The following is a 14,981-nucleotide window of genomic DNA, read 5'->3' as shown; positions in this document are numbered from 1 at the left end:
GGTTGTATGTGATGGTTCACCTGAGCCACTTGATATCATGGTGCTTCAATCTGACCAAGTTGCTATTCACACACATGACCTCCATGTATTAAATCCTATAATATATGATCCTGACATCTTTTCCTTAGGACAGTTTGGCCTAGCCCACCTATATTTCTTGATCATGGATTATTATTTTGATGGGTCATTGGGACCTTCTTCACTACAGCTCCTTCTCCAACAAAGCTTACTAGCGTGGCATTGGGTCAACAAATGTATGGTCTTTATGTGGCAATGTCACTCTACTGGTGTTAGTTTCTTATGGCATAGCATTGTTGTGGACAAGACCATTATAGCACCTTTGGCAATAGGGCGTGGCATTGATTCTTGTTTCTCTGAGCCCCTTCTCAAAATTCATGGAATGGAATTTGACAAGACATGTTTAGTTTGCTTCAGGCCAGAGTTCATTTCACGGACCTTGTACTCTTTTCATGGACTTTGCTCACATAGCACTACACTTCTTGAGTGGATTCTTATTATTGCTTGGATAGTCTATTTCTCATCCTTGAGGACAAGGATGTTTTCAAGGGGATGGTAATGGTAGAGGGTTGCATGCTTAATGGGCTTCTATATTATGGGCCTCAAGTAACAATGCCAATTATAATTAGTTAATATTATTTCTATGTTTATTTCTAGTTTGTTATTTAGATCATGTTCTAGAGTATTCTACTTTCTATGATGGTGCCACATGTAAGGTCACCTTTCATCCCTTAGAGTGGATAGTTAGTATAAGTTGTATGGTTTCCATTATGAAATATTAACAAGAAAATTGACAAAGTTTTATTTTATCTTCTTTTCTTAGTTTTCTTTTGGTTTTCTTCCTTTGATTTTACTTGGTAGAGTTTCTCTCTACCACAGTGATACTGTCACCAGAGCATATTTGTTTCAAGAATTTGACAACTTCATGTTTCCTTATAATCGTGGGTGGTAGGGGTGTCCACCGGTCGGGTTCGGGCCCAAAAAGCTCCACCGACCGAACCCGCATGACACAAAACTGGGCCCGTAACCGACCGTGAGATGTTTCGGTTTGGGTCGGTTTCGGGTTGGTCGGGTTATGAGGCGGGTCGGTCGGGTTCAACATAGAACCCTAATTTCATTAAACTAAGAACAAAATCAGCTTATCAAAAAAAAAACCAAGAACAAGTGTCAGATCAGATCCGGAGATACCAACTACCAAGTTTTCCATTGCTTTCCTCATGCGAAATAGATTGTTCACTTCATCCTTGCGATTTCATATCAGAATCGATGGCAATGAAGATGAACAAACTATTTCGGATCAGAGAAGCATGGAGGTTTGAGACGTGTGAAGGAAAAAGCCATGCACTGTGACTGTGGTGGTGGAGTGGCTAGGGTTTGACTTTTGAGATGTGTGAGGACTGAGGATATTCTGAGATGGGTGATGGAGATGTTGAAGTGGCGGCGGAAAGGAGGAGGAGAAGGGTGGTGGCGGGAGGATGAGGAGAACTGTGGAGTGTGGTGGTGGAGTGGCTAGGCCGCTAGGGTTTGAGATGTGTGAGGGCGCAGAGGATGGTGGCGCAGAGGATAAGGAGAAGGGTGGTGGCTGCTAGGGTTTGGAGAGAAGAAGAAGAAGGGGAGAAGGGTGGTGGTGGCGGGTTTGAGAGGTAGGGTTTGGAGAGAAGAAGAAGAAGGGGAGAAGGGTGGTGGTGGCGGGTTTGAGAGGTAGGGTTTGAGAGAAGAAGAAGAGGAGGAGAAGGGTGGTGGCGGCGGCGGGTTTGAGAGGTAGGGTTTGAGACTTTGAGAGAAGAAGAAGAAGAGGAGAAAGGTGGTGGCGGCGGCGGGTTTGAGAGGTAGGGTTTGAGAGAAGAAGAAGAAGAAGAGGAGAAGGGTGGTGGCGGCGGCGGGTTTGAGGGTTTGAGAATTGAGAGAAGAAGAAGAAGAGGAAGAGGTGAAGACTGTAGAGAAAGAGAGAGGAGCCGGATATTATTAGGTTTAGTTTGGGTGGGTTGGGTTTGGGCCTTATTGGGCCGGGTGAATATTTTTTTTTATATTAGGTTCGGTCGGTTCGGTCGGACCAGGCTCCAAACCGTAACCGACCGAACCAACCCAAATGGAGCCGGTTTTTTTCATTACTCAACCCGCCACCCGACCCGACCGAACCGAAAAGGCCTTTTTTGGTAGCGGGCCGGTCGGTTTCGGTCGGGCCCAAAAAAGTTGGACAGGCCTAGTGGGTGGTTTATATTGACTAGCTGATGCTCTTAATGGCTAATTCCGATAACTTATCAAAAGCCCCGGGCCTTAGGATGAACATCACTAAGTTCCTTATGTGACCTTTTATTTTGCGGAGGTTTTAAAATCCTTGCTAAACACTTTTTTTTTTCAGGTTCACATTTTTGCGGCCGTCTAAAACCATCACTAAACCATCACTAAACTCGTATGTGTATGTCGCCAAATGATGTGGTCTATGTATCATCTTGTCTCCATCTTCATGTTCTTCTTCATCTTCACTTTTCATTGTTCGAAACATTCATGCAACTATTTCCTGAACGGGTGACGATATTTGTTAAAAAAAAAAACACTCATAAAAGGTAGAGATGAAAAAAAAAGCCAAAGTAAAAAAATAAAAAATAAGAACCAATTAAAAATTGAACTTTAAGCTCCAATATCATATCTAATGCTATCAAGTATCAACACACTCTTTTAAATTCACTTTATCACGCTATCAATATAATTTGTTTATTTTCTTGAAAAGTCAACATATTTTTTAATGTGTTGATTTTTTAAAAAATAAACCAACTACATTAAGAGTGTTGAAAAACGTGTACAGAGGAGTGTGTTATATCAACATCATCAATAAAAAAAATGTGTTACAACCAAAATTACTATTCAAAATTAAATTAGGAGCGGTACCAATACACACTTTTAATTTTAAACACATGTTTCAAAACTTTTCATATGATTAGTTTATTTTTTAAAAAGTCAATAAAAAAGTAAAAAGTACTATGTTGGTACTATTTCTCAAATCAAATTGTCACTCAAGTTCCCCGTATTCTCAAGAAAGATGGATGATTAGCCATGTTTTTTGCAGCTAGTTGGCCACCATGACTTCACATTAAACACCTCTTGTTTACGTTTTCTCGGTGAACTAGCTATGCAAATGCAAGAGTGCTGCAAGGTAGATAGATGCACAGAAAAAGGGAGAGCGGCGAGTAACGAATCTTTGGAATAGGGGTGTACAAGGGACGGGTTGGGACGGGTTTTGGTTAACCTAACCCGACCCTAAATATTGATCGGGTCAATTCATAGACCCTAACCCGTCCTTAGACCCGAAGCAACCCGACATTATGCGGGTCCAATTTAGGACGGGTCTATGTAGGACGGGACCGGGTTGGCCGAGGGACAGTAAGTTTAAGACTATTTTGATACTAATTGTAAAATTTAAAGATAATAACATACTAAAAGAGTTATAAGTTGGAACTATTTTTTAGAAGAAATAACTTGAAAGAATCCAATTCTTTCATAATCTATTGCACTTGAGAGGTTTACATTTGGTTTGATCATTTCTTCACTTGTCTCACATATATGATACACACACATGATTTTCTCTTGTTAGAGCATGAAAGTGTCAATAGTTTGACCAACGTTTATTTAATTCATAAGGTAAATGTTAAACATTTTAATTTCATCTACATGGTAAGATAAATTTGAGCACCATGTATCACATTTTAATCATTATAACAAATTAAAATTTTATAAAATATATATGTGGGACGGGCCGGGTGACCGAGTGTCAACCCGAACCCGACCCTACCCAAAGTCAGGTAACTCAAATATCAACCCGAACCCGATCTCTTTTAATGATCGGGCCGGGTTCAACCCGACCCTAAAGACTTGGGCCGGGACGGGTTGGCGGGTAGGGCCGGGTCTTGTACACCCCTACTTTGGAAGTTGACAGTTACTTAACCGCATTGAAAGCACACACCTTTGGGGTTGGGGGTTGCTGGCTTCTGAATTTTTAAAGCAGTTGGTGGTTTGTGTTTAAATGTCACGTGTGAATTATTTTCTCATATATAACCGTTATCTTGACTGTTATATGTATTATTAATGCTAGACTTTTTAACACAATTCTCACACAATCACGTCAGTTCACAACACACCCATTGCGCTTAAGACTTGACATTCGAAATATCTGCGATTGACTCATATATGAGCGGTCTTCAATAGACGATCTAATAATATAAGCTCTAATATTATATTAAAATTTGAGAGACGTACCTTTTGTTTTTTGTTTTACGATGACACGGGGCTAAAGACCCAACCCAAGAGCAAAGGAAGTAAGGTCCTCTATAGAGACCTAACTTTATACTTATAGTGATGATTGTCTTCCCAAGTTATGTTTTGGAACAGTGATATTGTTTTTTTTTTTTTATAATGAACAGTGATATTGTGATCATTTACAAAACTGAACCCAACATTAACTTTAATATGTTTACAGCACAACTGCGAGTACCTTCTCCACCCAGAGACACACCACATGAGACTAGCTGTTCTTGAATATGACAAATGCCAGCTCTATATACCTCATGGTTTTTAAGATCCCATCACAGCATGCTTGCTTGAGTTTCAGTGTCTTGCACAATTATCAAATACAACTAGGAGCTAGTGATCATTATACACACAAGTGAACATGGCAATCAAAGAGGATGAGGATTATGGTGAAGAGAAAGGAATCAGAGAGCCACTGGTGGAGGAACAGAACAAAGTCAACAAACAGCTGGTCCATGGAAGCAAAGGGCATCCATGGATTGTTTACTTCACTACATTTGTTGCAGTCTGTGGCTCTTATGAATTTGGGGCTGGTGTAAGTGTTTACAACACTTGAAGTCTTGAACTCTATGTTGTAGCATTACCCATCTCCAATAAAAGCGGATTTGTAGTTCAAATCTGTGAAAAAAGTAAACGTTTTGAGAAAAGACACATAAAATAAACTAATCTGACAACATATATATACAACATGCTGGTTTATTTGACTTGATAGTTTAATAGATATGTGTCTCTCTGTGGTGTGGAATGATTATTATTATTATTATTCTGTTTTCAGATTGGATATTCATCTCCGACTCAAAATGCTATCAGGGAGGATCTCAGTTTGTCTTTGGCTGAGGTAACCTCATGGTTGATTTACATTGTTCTGAAAGTGTCAAGTTCAGATAATAAAAAATGAAATGTATGCTAGTAATCTAAAAACTTACACAGAAAGATTGACCAGATTCAAAGACAAACTTGAATGTATTTGATACCAGTACTAGCAAACTAGTTCTTTACTTCATGGATTTGATTTAATTTTCTTTGCTATTTGTGGATTGACTATGTGCAGTACTCCTTGTTTGGCTCCATCTTAACATTCGGAGCAATGATCGGGGCAATCACAAGTGGGCCTATTGCTGATTTCATAGGACGAAAAGGGGTAAGTTCAGGATAATTATTATGGCTGTTTTGCAATTTACTTCTAACTTGTTAACTATTTTTATTTGGGGTATTCAAGGTGCTAAAAAAGTTGAAATCTGATATATGCAGGCAATGAGAGTGTCAAGTGCTTTCTGTATTGCAGGGTGGCTTGTTATTTACTTTTCTCAGGTTCTTACTATAAACCTTTTATGATGTTTGTGCCATAACAGTTTTCCAAGGTTTATGAACTTGGATACTATTTGGATTCAGACTAAAGAGCACACTTATTGAACTTATCTACTAAAAACACATCGAATAGTGAATAAGCTCCAATAAGTGCTCTTTGCTCCGCATCCAAATGGGCTCTAAGTCACTAACATAACAGAACTTATTTTTGTTTAATACAGGGCCCAGTGCCTTTGGACATTGGGAGGCTAGCAACAGGATATGGAATGGGAGTTTTTTCATATGTGGTTGGTTGGTTTTCTTTAATACAGGGCCCAGTTTTTTACTGAAATAACTCACAAAACGTCATTTCAGACACTTCCATAAATTCAAATCTGACTATATATTTTATGGATTATAAGGTTCCTGTCTTCATAGCCGAAATCGCACCAAAAGAACTCCGTGGGGCTCTGACTACATTAAATCAGGTAGATTTTGCAACACTTATTGTGAACTGATTGAATCTGTTGTAATTAGGATGCAATCATCTAACTCCAGCTGTTTTTTTCTCCTTGTAGTTCATGATCATTAGTGCAGTGTCAGTGTCATTCATAATTGGAAACGTAATTTCATGGAGGGCTTTAGCTTTAGTTGGTGAGTGTATGCTTAGTTTCCGTTGGCAAACCTCAGAATGAATTTGCACTGTGTGAAATCACTTTTAGATGACAATATAGATGTTTGTGAGTCATCTCAGAATTTATTCCAATCCCAAAATCAATTATGTTTAGAAATTAGAGAGTAAATTCTGCTTTGAATATAATCAATTGTAAGATTTTACAACTAGATTTCACAACATTACCCTACAAAAATTGCATGAAATTTTCAACTCACTTTTACCAGAAACAATTTTATTCAAAGTCATTTGTGACAATGCCAATCCAAACATGCAGTGTTTTCTTCCCACATTGATTCAAATTCCACCAAAAAGAAGGGTAAGCAGTACATACAAATTTATAAAATTAGAAATTGAAAGATGTTTTAGTGGAGGAACTCACTAGGCAGGTGTTTGCAATTGCAGGCCTGATTCCCACTGCTGTACTGCTTTTGGGCCTGTTTTTCATTCCAGAGTCTCCTAGATGGCTGGTAAGAAATAAATTCACATATAAATGTACTTATAAGAGTTCAATAAGTAATGATTTTCATTCATAACAACCAAAAAATACTGCAGGCAAAGAGAGGAGGGCGTAGAAAAGATTTTGTGGCAGCACTGCAGATACTTCGCGGCAAAGATGCTGACATATCTCAAGAGGCGGAGGAAATTCAGGTTCCTATATTATTAATGTTGACAAAATTATATGTGACTTTGTCTCCATGCACAACTTAAAGCTTTCATAGATAACGTGATTAAGAAGGTGTATGTATCTGTGTCACTGCCACAGGATTATATAACAAGTTTAGAAAGGCTCGAAAAACCCAAGCTGCTGGATTTGTTCCAGAGAAGATATTTGCGCTCACTCACTGTAACTAATCCTCTCTATACTCAAACTAATGATTGAAACCTGCTTTCTTTTCCTTTTTGATAATGCCACTGTAATAGCACTTTACTTTCTTTAAGTATTTTTCGATAGACTAGGTGGAGGGGTGGAATATAAAGTGCATGTTGAAAATGATTTTAATCAAGCAAATATGAAGTTATTTTCATTTAAAGTATTAGTCTTCCCATTTTTCACCAACCCAAGAAACAAGTTACTGTGAAGGCCAACAGATAACTAACTTTTATATATAAATTGCCAGATTGCAGTGGGACTTATGGTCTGTCAGCAATTAGGAGGAATCAATGGAGTTGCTTTTTATGCTAGAAGTATTTTTGAGCTAGCAGGTACTTCTGAGAATTTTCGTAAATTTATCTCTGCATTCCAAGACTTTGATCACTTGAATATAACCTATAATTCCAATTGCCAGTTTCCCACACATCCAAAATTGAACAAACTTCATGATCATTCTAATTCTAACTTTGTTTTGACTGTGGATTTCTTGTCATAGGATTTTCTACCACCATCGGGACTATAATATATGCTTGCCTTCAGGTTAATTTCAACTTAACCACTACTTCTTGCAAAATCAGATATTTGTTTCCCTCTTACTAACTCATCATACATTTTTATTTTTTTTCCTTGTTTTGCAGATTGTGATCACTGGTCTAGGAGCAGCCTTCATAGATAAAGCTGGCAGGAAGCCCCTACTACTGGTAGATTCAAAGCTCAAAAAAATTATCATCAAACTTTCATCTGTTTATAAAGATCCCCTTCATTTATAATATGTTTGTTTTTCTTTCTTGGTTTTATTTAGTTATCTGGATCGGGGTTGGTTGCAGGAAGTATATTTATCGCCGTTGCATTCTATCTTAAGGTACATACCAACTGAGAACCCTATAGCTTCCTGTTTCTAATCTTGAAATTTATGTGAAATTGATACCCTTGAGTGCAACAGGCTCAGGAGGTTAGTGTGGGGGCAGTTCCAGCACTTGCTTTAACCGGCATACTGGTATGACTATCACCCATTTAGATGCAGACCAAAGAGACTTATTGGAGCTTATCTATTGTTAGGTAAGCTCCAATAAGTGTGATTTGGTCCACATCCAAACGGGATCTTACTCTTTCATTCATAATGCTATTTGCTTGGATGTATCTCAGAGATATGAATTCATTCTCCATATAACAGTACTCTTTCTTTTCCTGATATTAGGTCTATATAGGATCCTTTTCAATAGGAATGGGAGCAATTCCATGGGTTGTGATGTCTGAGGTATTCCTCTCTTCTCTTCTTTCAAGTTCTAATGCCAACATGATATTAGAGATGCATATTAATTAAACATTTACCTTTCCAAAGTAATAATTGTAATAAAAGAACTAGAAAATATTGATGCTCACAGCTTCTACTTTATTTTCCATTTATTTGGGGTATTGGTATTGGTGCATATTACTATGCCAAAACTCGCAATTCTCCAGTTATAAAACATGTCCTCTATCAGAATCAGCAAGTTTGTTTTCTTAGTAAAGAGATAGCATAAATCTTGCTCAAATATTACATTTGGTTGCAGATATTTCCTGTCAATATTAAAGGGCAGGCTGGAAGCATAGTCACATTGGTGAACTGGTTTGGTGCATGGTTATGTTCCTATACTTTCAACTTTCTCATGAGCTGGAGCTCTTATGGTAATTACAAGTTATATTTTTAAGCTTTTATTCATTAAAAGAGTGATCATCAGCATTGTTATATGATAAACAGTTACCACTTGTGAATAATAGTAGAAAATTGCAGCTAAAGAAACCTATAGAATATCTAAATTTACTTGTATTTACGAATTTCAGGTACCTTCATTCTTTATGCTTCAATAAATGCACTAGCTATACTATTTATAGTTGCGGTGGTGCCGGAAACCAAGGGTAAAAGCCTGGAACAATTACAAGCAGCCATTAATGCGTAGGAAGCAGAGTTTAGCAGTTTGCATTATGTGATGGGAAAGGAAAAAAGAGGCAGGTTGATGATTGAATCACTAGCCATATTCTTTATCATTTGTTTTGCTTGTACAATTGATGATTGAGTTCATTAAGATTTATGTCAATGATCAAGAAATGTATTCCAAAGCAACAGTGTAGAATTTGCAGTTGCACTTTAGCTCCAAGTAAAATAAAAATAAAAAATCTGATTTTATTGCACTCAAAAAATAAGAACTCAAACTTGTCAAAATATGGTTTAAAAATAATTTACAATGTAAATTTAACTACAAAAAGATCCACTTAGAATACTTTTTCCCCCACCCACCAGTTTGATAAAGAATAAGTTTCCGCCCAATCTTAAAGATTTTTATTATTGCAGACATTATGATACTAAATGTGAATAGATTGAAATCAACAATCCTCAAGAAAGTTAAATTTCAGTGTGCCTAATTTATCTCACCATCACTCGCCCAGAAGTCTGCTATGTTGTTCATACTCTAGATCGATTTATGCAACGTCCCAAGGAAGCTCACTAGAATGCTGCTCTACGAGCTCTTCATTACTTATTAGGGAACATTGTATGAGTGTGTATAGAATTACACGTTAGCATTGCTGACTGTACTATCAGTCAGCACTAGGTTTGTTATGCTGAGTTGGCATTTTCAGTTAGGCTAGGTGGTTATGCTTAGCTGGTGCTTAGCTGGCTAACTGAATCTGTTAGAGTTCTTGTTAAGCTTGTTGAGCAAGCTATAGAGTTCTATATAAGCTGTAATCAAACTCTTGTATCCTCAACTTTTCATAATCAATGATAAACACTTTTCACTATTCTGAGTTTCTCTAACATGGTATCAAGAGCCTTCTACGATCCTTGAGATCCTTCTCTGATTTTTCTTTCTTCTTCATCATCATCATAGCTGATGAAGTTCATGCAGATCATTCTTCTGCAATTCCTATGCCAGTTCCAGTTGTTGTTGCTCCATCACAGTTGAGTTCTTCTACGTTGGTTCACAAGCTCACGCTGAAGCTTGATGATTCCAATTTTCTCTTCTGGAAGCAACACGTTGAAGGCATTGTTCGCACGCATCGGTTACAGAGTTATCTTGTTCATCCAGAGATTCCACCGAGGTTTCTCAATGAGCAAGATCGTGAGAATGCAGTCGAGAATCCTGCATACCAGATTTGGGAGCAACAGGATTCAACGTTGTTCACGTGGCTTCTCTCTTCACTCTCGCCTTCTGTGCTTCCAACGGTGGTGAATTGCAAGCAGTCATGGGAAGTGTGGCAAGCTGTGCTTGATTTCTTCCAGGCTCAGACGATTGCGCAATCAACACAGCTTCGATCTGAATTACGAACCATTACCAAAGGATCGAAGAGTTCATCTGATTTTCTCAAGCGCATCAAGTCGATCGTGAACGCTCTTGTCACGATTGGTGATCCGATCTCGTATCGCGAGCATTTGGAAGCGATCTTTGATGGTTTGCCAGATGATTATAGTTCGCTGATGACGATTGTTTACAATCGCGATCAACCTTGCTCGATCTCGCAGGTTGAAGCGATGATCATTGCGCATGAAGCGCGTTTGGAACGCACGCGTGTGCGTCAGATGCAAGCGTCTTCTCCAGCGGTGTTTCTCGCTCATACGACTGCGCCATCGCTGGCGCCTCCGGATGCGCCACCGCCGGCGACACCTACTGCACCGCCTCCGACGACAGTTGCGCCTCCATCGCCGGTGTACTCAGAGGTCAACTACGCTGCTAGTAGCGTTGACTCGTCCAGATCTGATGATCGCAATCGCTCCGGTAACTCACGCGGTTATGGCGGTGATCGTGGTGGTTACAATAACTATGGTGGACGTGGTGGCCACTCCAATCGTGGTGGACGTGGCGGTGATTGCTCCGTTCAATGTCAGATCTGCCACAAGTATGGCCATGACGCAAGCATCTGTTATCATCGTGGTGGTTCTTCTACCTCTGCTTCATCTTCACACAGTGGTGTTCAACCACAGGTTGCTTTAGCCTCACTTCTTGGCTTCAATCCTACTTTTGGAATGCTACCACAGTTTGGTTACTCTCCTTTAGAGGCATGTCTCAGTTTGGTTCCCCTGCACAATTTGGAGTTTCGTTTACTGGAGCAGGATTTGGAGCTGGTTTTACCTATCCTTCAAGTGCTATGATGTATCCCACTGCACCTGGCTCTCTTCCCTTTGGCATGTTTCCTCGTGCTTCTGCTCCAAATCCTCGGGCACCACAGGCGTTGCTCACAGGACCAGCATCTTCTGCTTCTAACCTTGGCACTTGGTTTCCAGACTCAGGAGCAACACATCATGTCACTCATGATGCCTCTGCAGTTTCAGATAGTGTATCTGTGGCTGGCAGTGATCAAATCCTGATGGGAAATGGTAAAGGTTTAGCTATAAAGTCTGTTGGTTCTGCCTCTTTTCCTTCTCCTTATCACACACAAACCACTCTTACTCTTAAAAAACTTGTTGTTAGTACCTGATATAACCAAAAATCTTGTGAGTGTTAGCAAGTTTGCACAGGATAATGGAGTTTTCTTTGAGTTTCACCCTTTTCATTGTGTTGTGAAATCACAGGACACTTCTAGAGTTCTCCTTCGTGGCTCACTTGACAAGGATGGCCTGTACTCCTTTGATGGCATGCACTCTTCCACATTTCTCAAGAATTCTCTTCCTGTTCAGTTTCCTTCTGTTTTTGCTGTTTCCAAGCATAATTCTGATGTATCAAGTCCTAGTGACTTTGTTTCTAGTATTGTACCTAGCCAAAGTTCTTATGACTTATGGCATAATAGATTAGGGCATCCTCATCATGAGGCTCTGCAGAATGCATTGTCCACTTGTAAGATTCCAATTCCTAATAAATCAAAATTTCATGTTTGTCATTCTTGTTGTGTTGCTAAGTCTCATCGTTTACCATCTTCATCTTCTACTACTAGTTATTCTACACCCTTGGAATTAATTTTTACTGATCTTTGGGGTCCTGCATCAGTTGAAACCAATTCTGGTTGTCTTTATTTTTTAACTTGTGTAGATGCCTACTCTAGGTTTACTTGGATATATCCAATTAAGAAAAAGTCAGAAACCAGCTCAGTTTTTCTTCAATTCCAGGCAATGGCTGAGTTAAAATTTGGTACAAAACTGAAATCAGTACAGACTGATGGAGGTACAGAGTTTAAGCCTCTCATTTCTCACTTTGTCAAAACAGGTATAGATCATAGAATTACATGTCCTCACACACACCATCAAAATGGAAGTGTGGAAAGAAAACATCGTCATATAGTGGAAACTGGTTTGTCATTACTAGCTTGTGCTAACATGCCTTCCCAATATTGGGATCATGCTTTCCTTACAGCCGTTTTTCTCATCAATAGGCTTCCACACCAGTTTTGAGTAATCTCAGCCCTTATCATAAACTGTTTAAAGTTCCAGCTGATTACTCTATCTTGAGAGTGTTTGGAAGTGCATGCTATCCTCACTTGAGGCCCTATAATTCTTCCAAGTTAGAGCTTAGGTCTAGAGAGTGTGTCTTCCTTGGTTACTCTTCTTCTCATCAAGGATACAAATGTCTAGATAGTGATGGAAAGATTTATATTTCCAAAGATGTAAAATTCAATGAATTCAGATTTCCATACACTACATTGTTTCCATCTTCTGTATCTGACTCTTTTTCTTTGGGAATTTCTTCTTGTATACCATTGGTCACACATGATCACACACTGGCTCCTCTCCAAGAGCAGCAGCATTCTGCTCCAGTGGTTTCTTCTCCTCAGCCAGGCACACCAGTTTCTGCAGTTGGCTCTACTGCATCTGTTGAGACCATGCCCTCTTTGCAGACTGCTTCAGGAGTTTCTCCAGCTGTTCAAGGCACTCCTACTTCTACAGGAACCATATTTCAGCAACCAGCAGCTGTCATTTCTCAGGGAAATGTTCATCCCATGCAGACTAGAGCTAAGTCAGAGATTGTGTTACCTAGACTTCACCCTACATTGCTTCTTACACAAGCTGAACCTACTACAACTAAGCAGGCTTTGAAGGATCCTAAATGGCTTCAGGCTATGCAAGCTGAGTATGATGCTCTCGTTGCTAACAATACATGGACACTTGTTCCCCTTCCTTCCAATAGAAGGGCAATTGGTTGCAAATGGGCGTTTAGGGTGAAAGAAAATCCAGATGGTTCTGTCAATAGGTATAAGGCTAGGCTAGTGGCCAAGGGGTATGATCAAGTGCATGGTTTTGATTATGCTGAGACATTTTCACCAGTTGTCAAGCCAGTTACAATCATGCTTATTCTTTCCTTGGCTGTCACTAAACATTGGCATATTCACCAACTTGATGTGAATAATGCTTTTCTGCATGGTGCACTTCAGGAGGAAGTTTATATGGTACAACCACCAGGTTTTCAGAGAGAAGATAGGCAGCTGGTTTGCAAGCTTAATAAAGCTTTGTATGGTCTCAAACAAGCCCCTCGGGCTTGGTTTGAGAAACTTAGAGCTGCCTTGGTCATAAATGGGTTCAAACCTAGCTGTTGTGATCCTTCTCTCTTCACTTTTCACACAGCAACAGATTGTGTTTATATCTTAGTCTATGTTGATGATATAATTATCACTGGAAATTCTCTTCCATTGGTTCAGAAAATTGTTACTCAACTTGATTCAGAATTTGCTTTAAAGCAATTAGGCAAGTTGGATTATTTTCTTGGGGTCCAAGTCCAACATCTTCAGGATAGATCTCTTCTCTTGACTCAGTCTAAGTACATTGGTGATCTATTGGAAAGGGCAGAAATGGCTGATGCTAAGGGTATTTCAACACCTATGGTTGGTGGTGCAAAACTGAGCAAGTTTGGTGCTGATTATTTTTCTAATCCAACACTTTACAGATCTATAGTAGGGGCATTGCAGTATGCTACCTTGACTAGGCTAGAAATTAGCTACTCAGTTAACAAGGTTTGTCAGTTCCTTAGTCAACCTTTGGAGGAACATTGGAAGGCAGTAAAAAAGATTCTAAGGTATCTTAAAGGGACTATTCATCATGGTTTACATATCAAGCCTTGTTCACTCTCTTCTCTAGTGTCTTTGGAGGCCTTTTGTGATGCTGATTGGGGATCAGATCCTGATGATAGTAGGTCCACTTCAGGCTCTTGTATTTTCTTTGGTCCCAACTTAGTTTCATGGTCATCCAAGAAGCAAACTCTTGTAGCTCGATCTAGTACTGAGGCAGAGTATAGGAGTCTGGCTAATACATCTGCAGAGTTGCTTTGGATTCAGTCCTTACTCCATGAGCTGCATGTTCCATTTTCTACTCCCAGAATTTACTGTGATAATATGGGAGCTGTGGCCTTAACTCACAATCCTGTGTTGCACACCCGCACCAAGCATATGGAGCTAGACATCTTCTTTGTCAGGGAAAAAGTCCTCAATAACCCTCTTCATGTGCAACATGTGCCCTTTATTGATCAGATTGCTGATATCTTCACCAAGGCTCTCTCTCCTACTCGCTTTGAGCTTCTTAGAAGCAAACTCAATGTGTGTGAGAAACTAGTTTCTCACCCACCTTGAGTTTGAGGGAGGATATTAGGGAACACTGTATGAGTGTGTATAGAATTACACGTTAGCATTGTTGACTGTACTATCAGTCAGCACTAGGTTTGTTATGCTGAGTTGGCATTTTCAGTTAGGCTAGGTGGTTATGCTTAGCTAGTGCTTAGCTGGCTAACTGAATCTGTTAGAGTTCTTGTTAAGCTTGTTGAGCAAGCTATAGAGTTCTATATGAGCTATAATCAAACTCTTGTATCCTCAACTTTTCATAATCAATGATAAACACTTTTCACTATTCTGAGTTTCTCTAACATTACTTAA

At 39.3% G+C, this 14,981-nt stretch overlaps 1 protein-coding gene across 2 annotated transcripts; it reads left to right on the top strand.

The window, feature by feature from the left end:
• Positions 1-4,538: 4,538 nt before the first annotated feature.
• LOC130730753 (sugar transporter ERD6-like 7) lies at positions 4,539-9,328 on the top strand. 2 transcript variants are annotated; one of them, XM_057582847.1, is made up of 19 exons: positions 4,539-4,858; positions 5,099-5,161; positions 5,375-5,464; positions 5,575-5,634; positions 5,853-5,918; positions 6,033-6,098; positions 6,189-6,264; positions 6,561-6,602; positions 6,689-6,753; positions 6,839-6,934; positions 7,050-7,130; positions 7,405-7,489; positions 7,654-7,697; positions 7,796-7,858; positions 7,960-8,019; positions 8,101-8,154; positions 8,356-8,415; positions 8,711-8,825; positions 8,982-9,328. In XM_057582847.1, exons 1-19 carry the CDS (start codon positions 4,685-4,687, stop codon positions 9,095-9,097), a joined length of 1,476 nt encoding a protein of 491 aa, XP_057438830.1. In that variant the 5' UTR covers positions 4,539-4,684; the 3' UTR covers positions 9,098-9,328. The 2 variants fall into 2 exon arrangements, with proteins under 2 accessions (XP_057438830.1, XP_057438831.1); XM_057582848.1 differs by lacking the exon at positions 6,561-6,602 and having other exon boundaries at positions 4,546-4,858.
• Positions 9,329-14,981: the final 5,653 nt, after the last annotated feature.

Source organism: Lotus japonicus, chromosome 1 (assembly GCF_012489685.1).
Source record: "Lotus japonicus ecotype B-129 chromosome 1, LjGifu_v1.2".
NCBI classification, from domain to species: domain Eukaryota; kingdom Viridiplantae; phylum Streptophyta; class Magnoliopsida; order Fabales; family Fabaceae; genus Lotus; species Lotus japonicus.
The sequence above is the reverse complement of the archived record's forward strand: the minus strand, read 5'-3'. Positions and strand labels throughout refer to the sequence as shown.

Bases quoted from the DNA above. Each gene is read 5' to 3' on its own strand.
- LOC130730753 (XM_057582847.1), top strand. From the start codon at position 4,685: ATGGCAATCAAAGAGGATGAGGATTATGGTGAAGAGAAAGGAATCAGA. The intron at 6,099-6,188 runs GTAGATTTTGCA...TTCTCCTTGTAG, and splicing joins CTCTGACTACATTAAATCAG to TTCATGATCATTAGTGCAGT. The intron at 8,826-8,981 runs GTAATTACAAGT...TACGAATTTCAG, and splicing joins CATGAGCTGGAGCTCTTATG to GTACCTTCATTCTTTATGCT.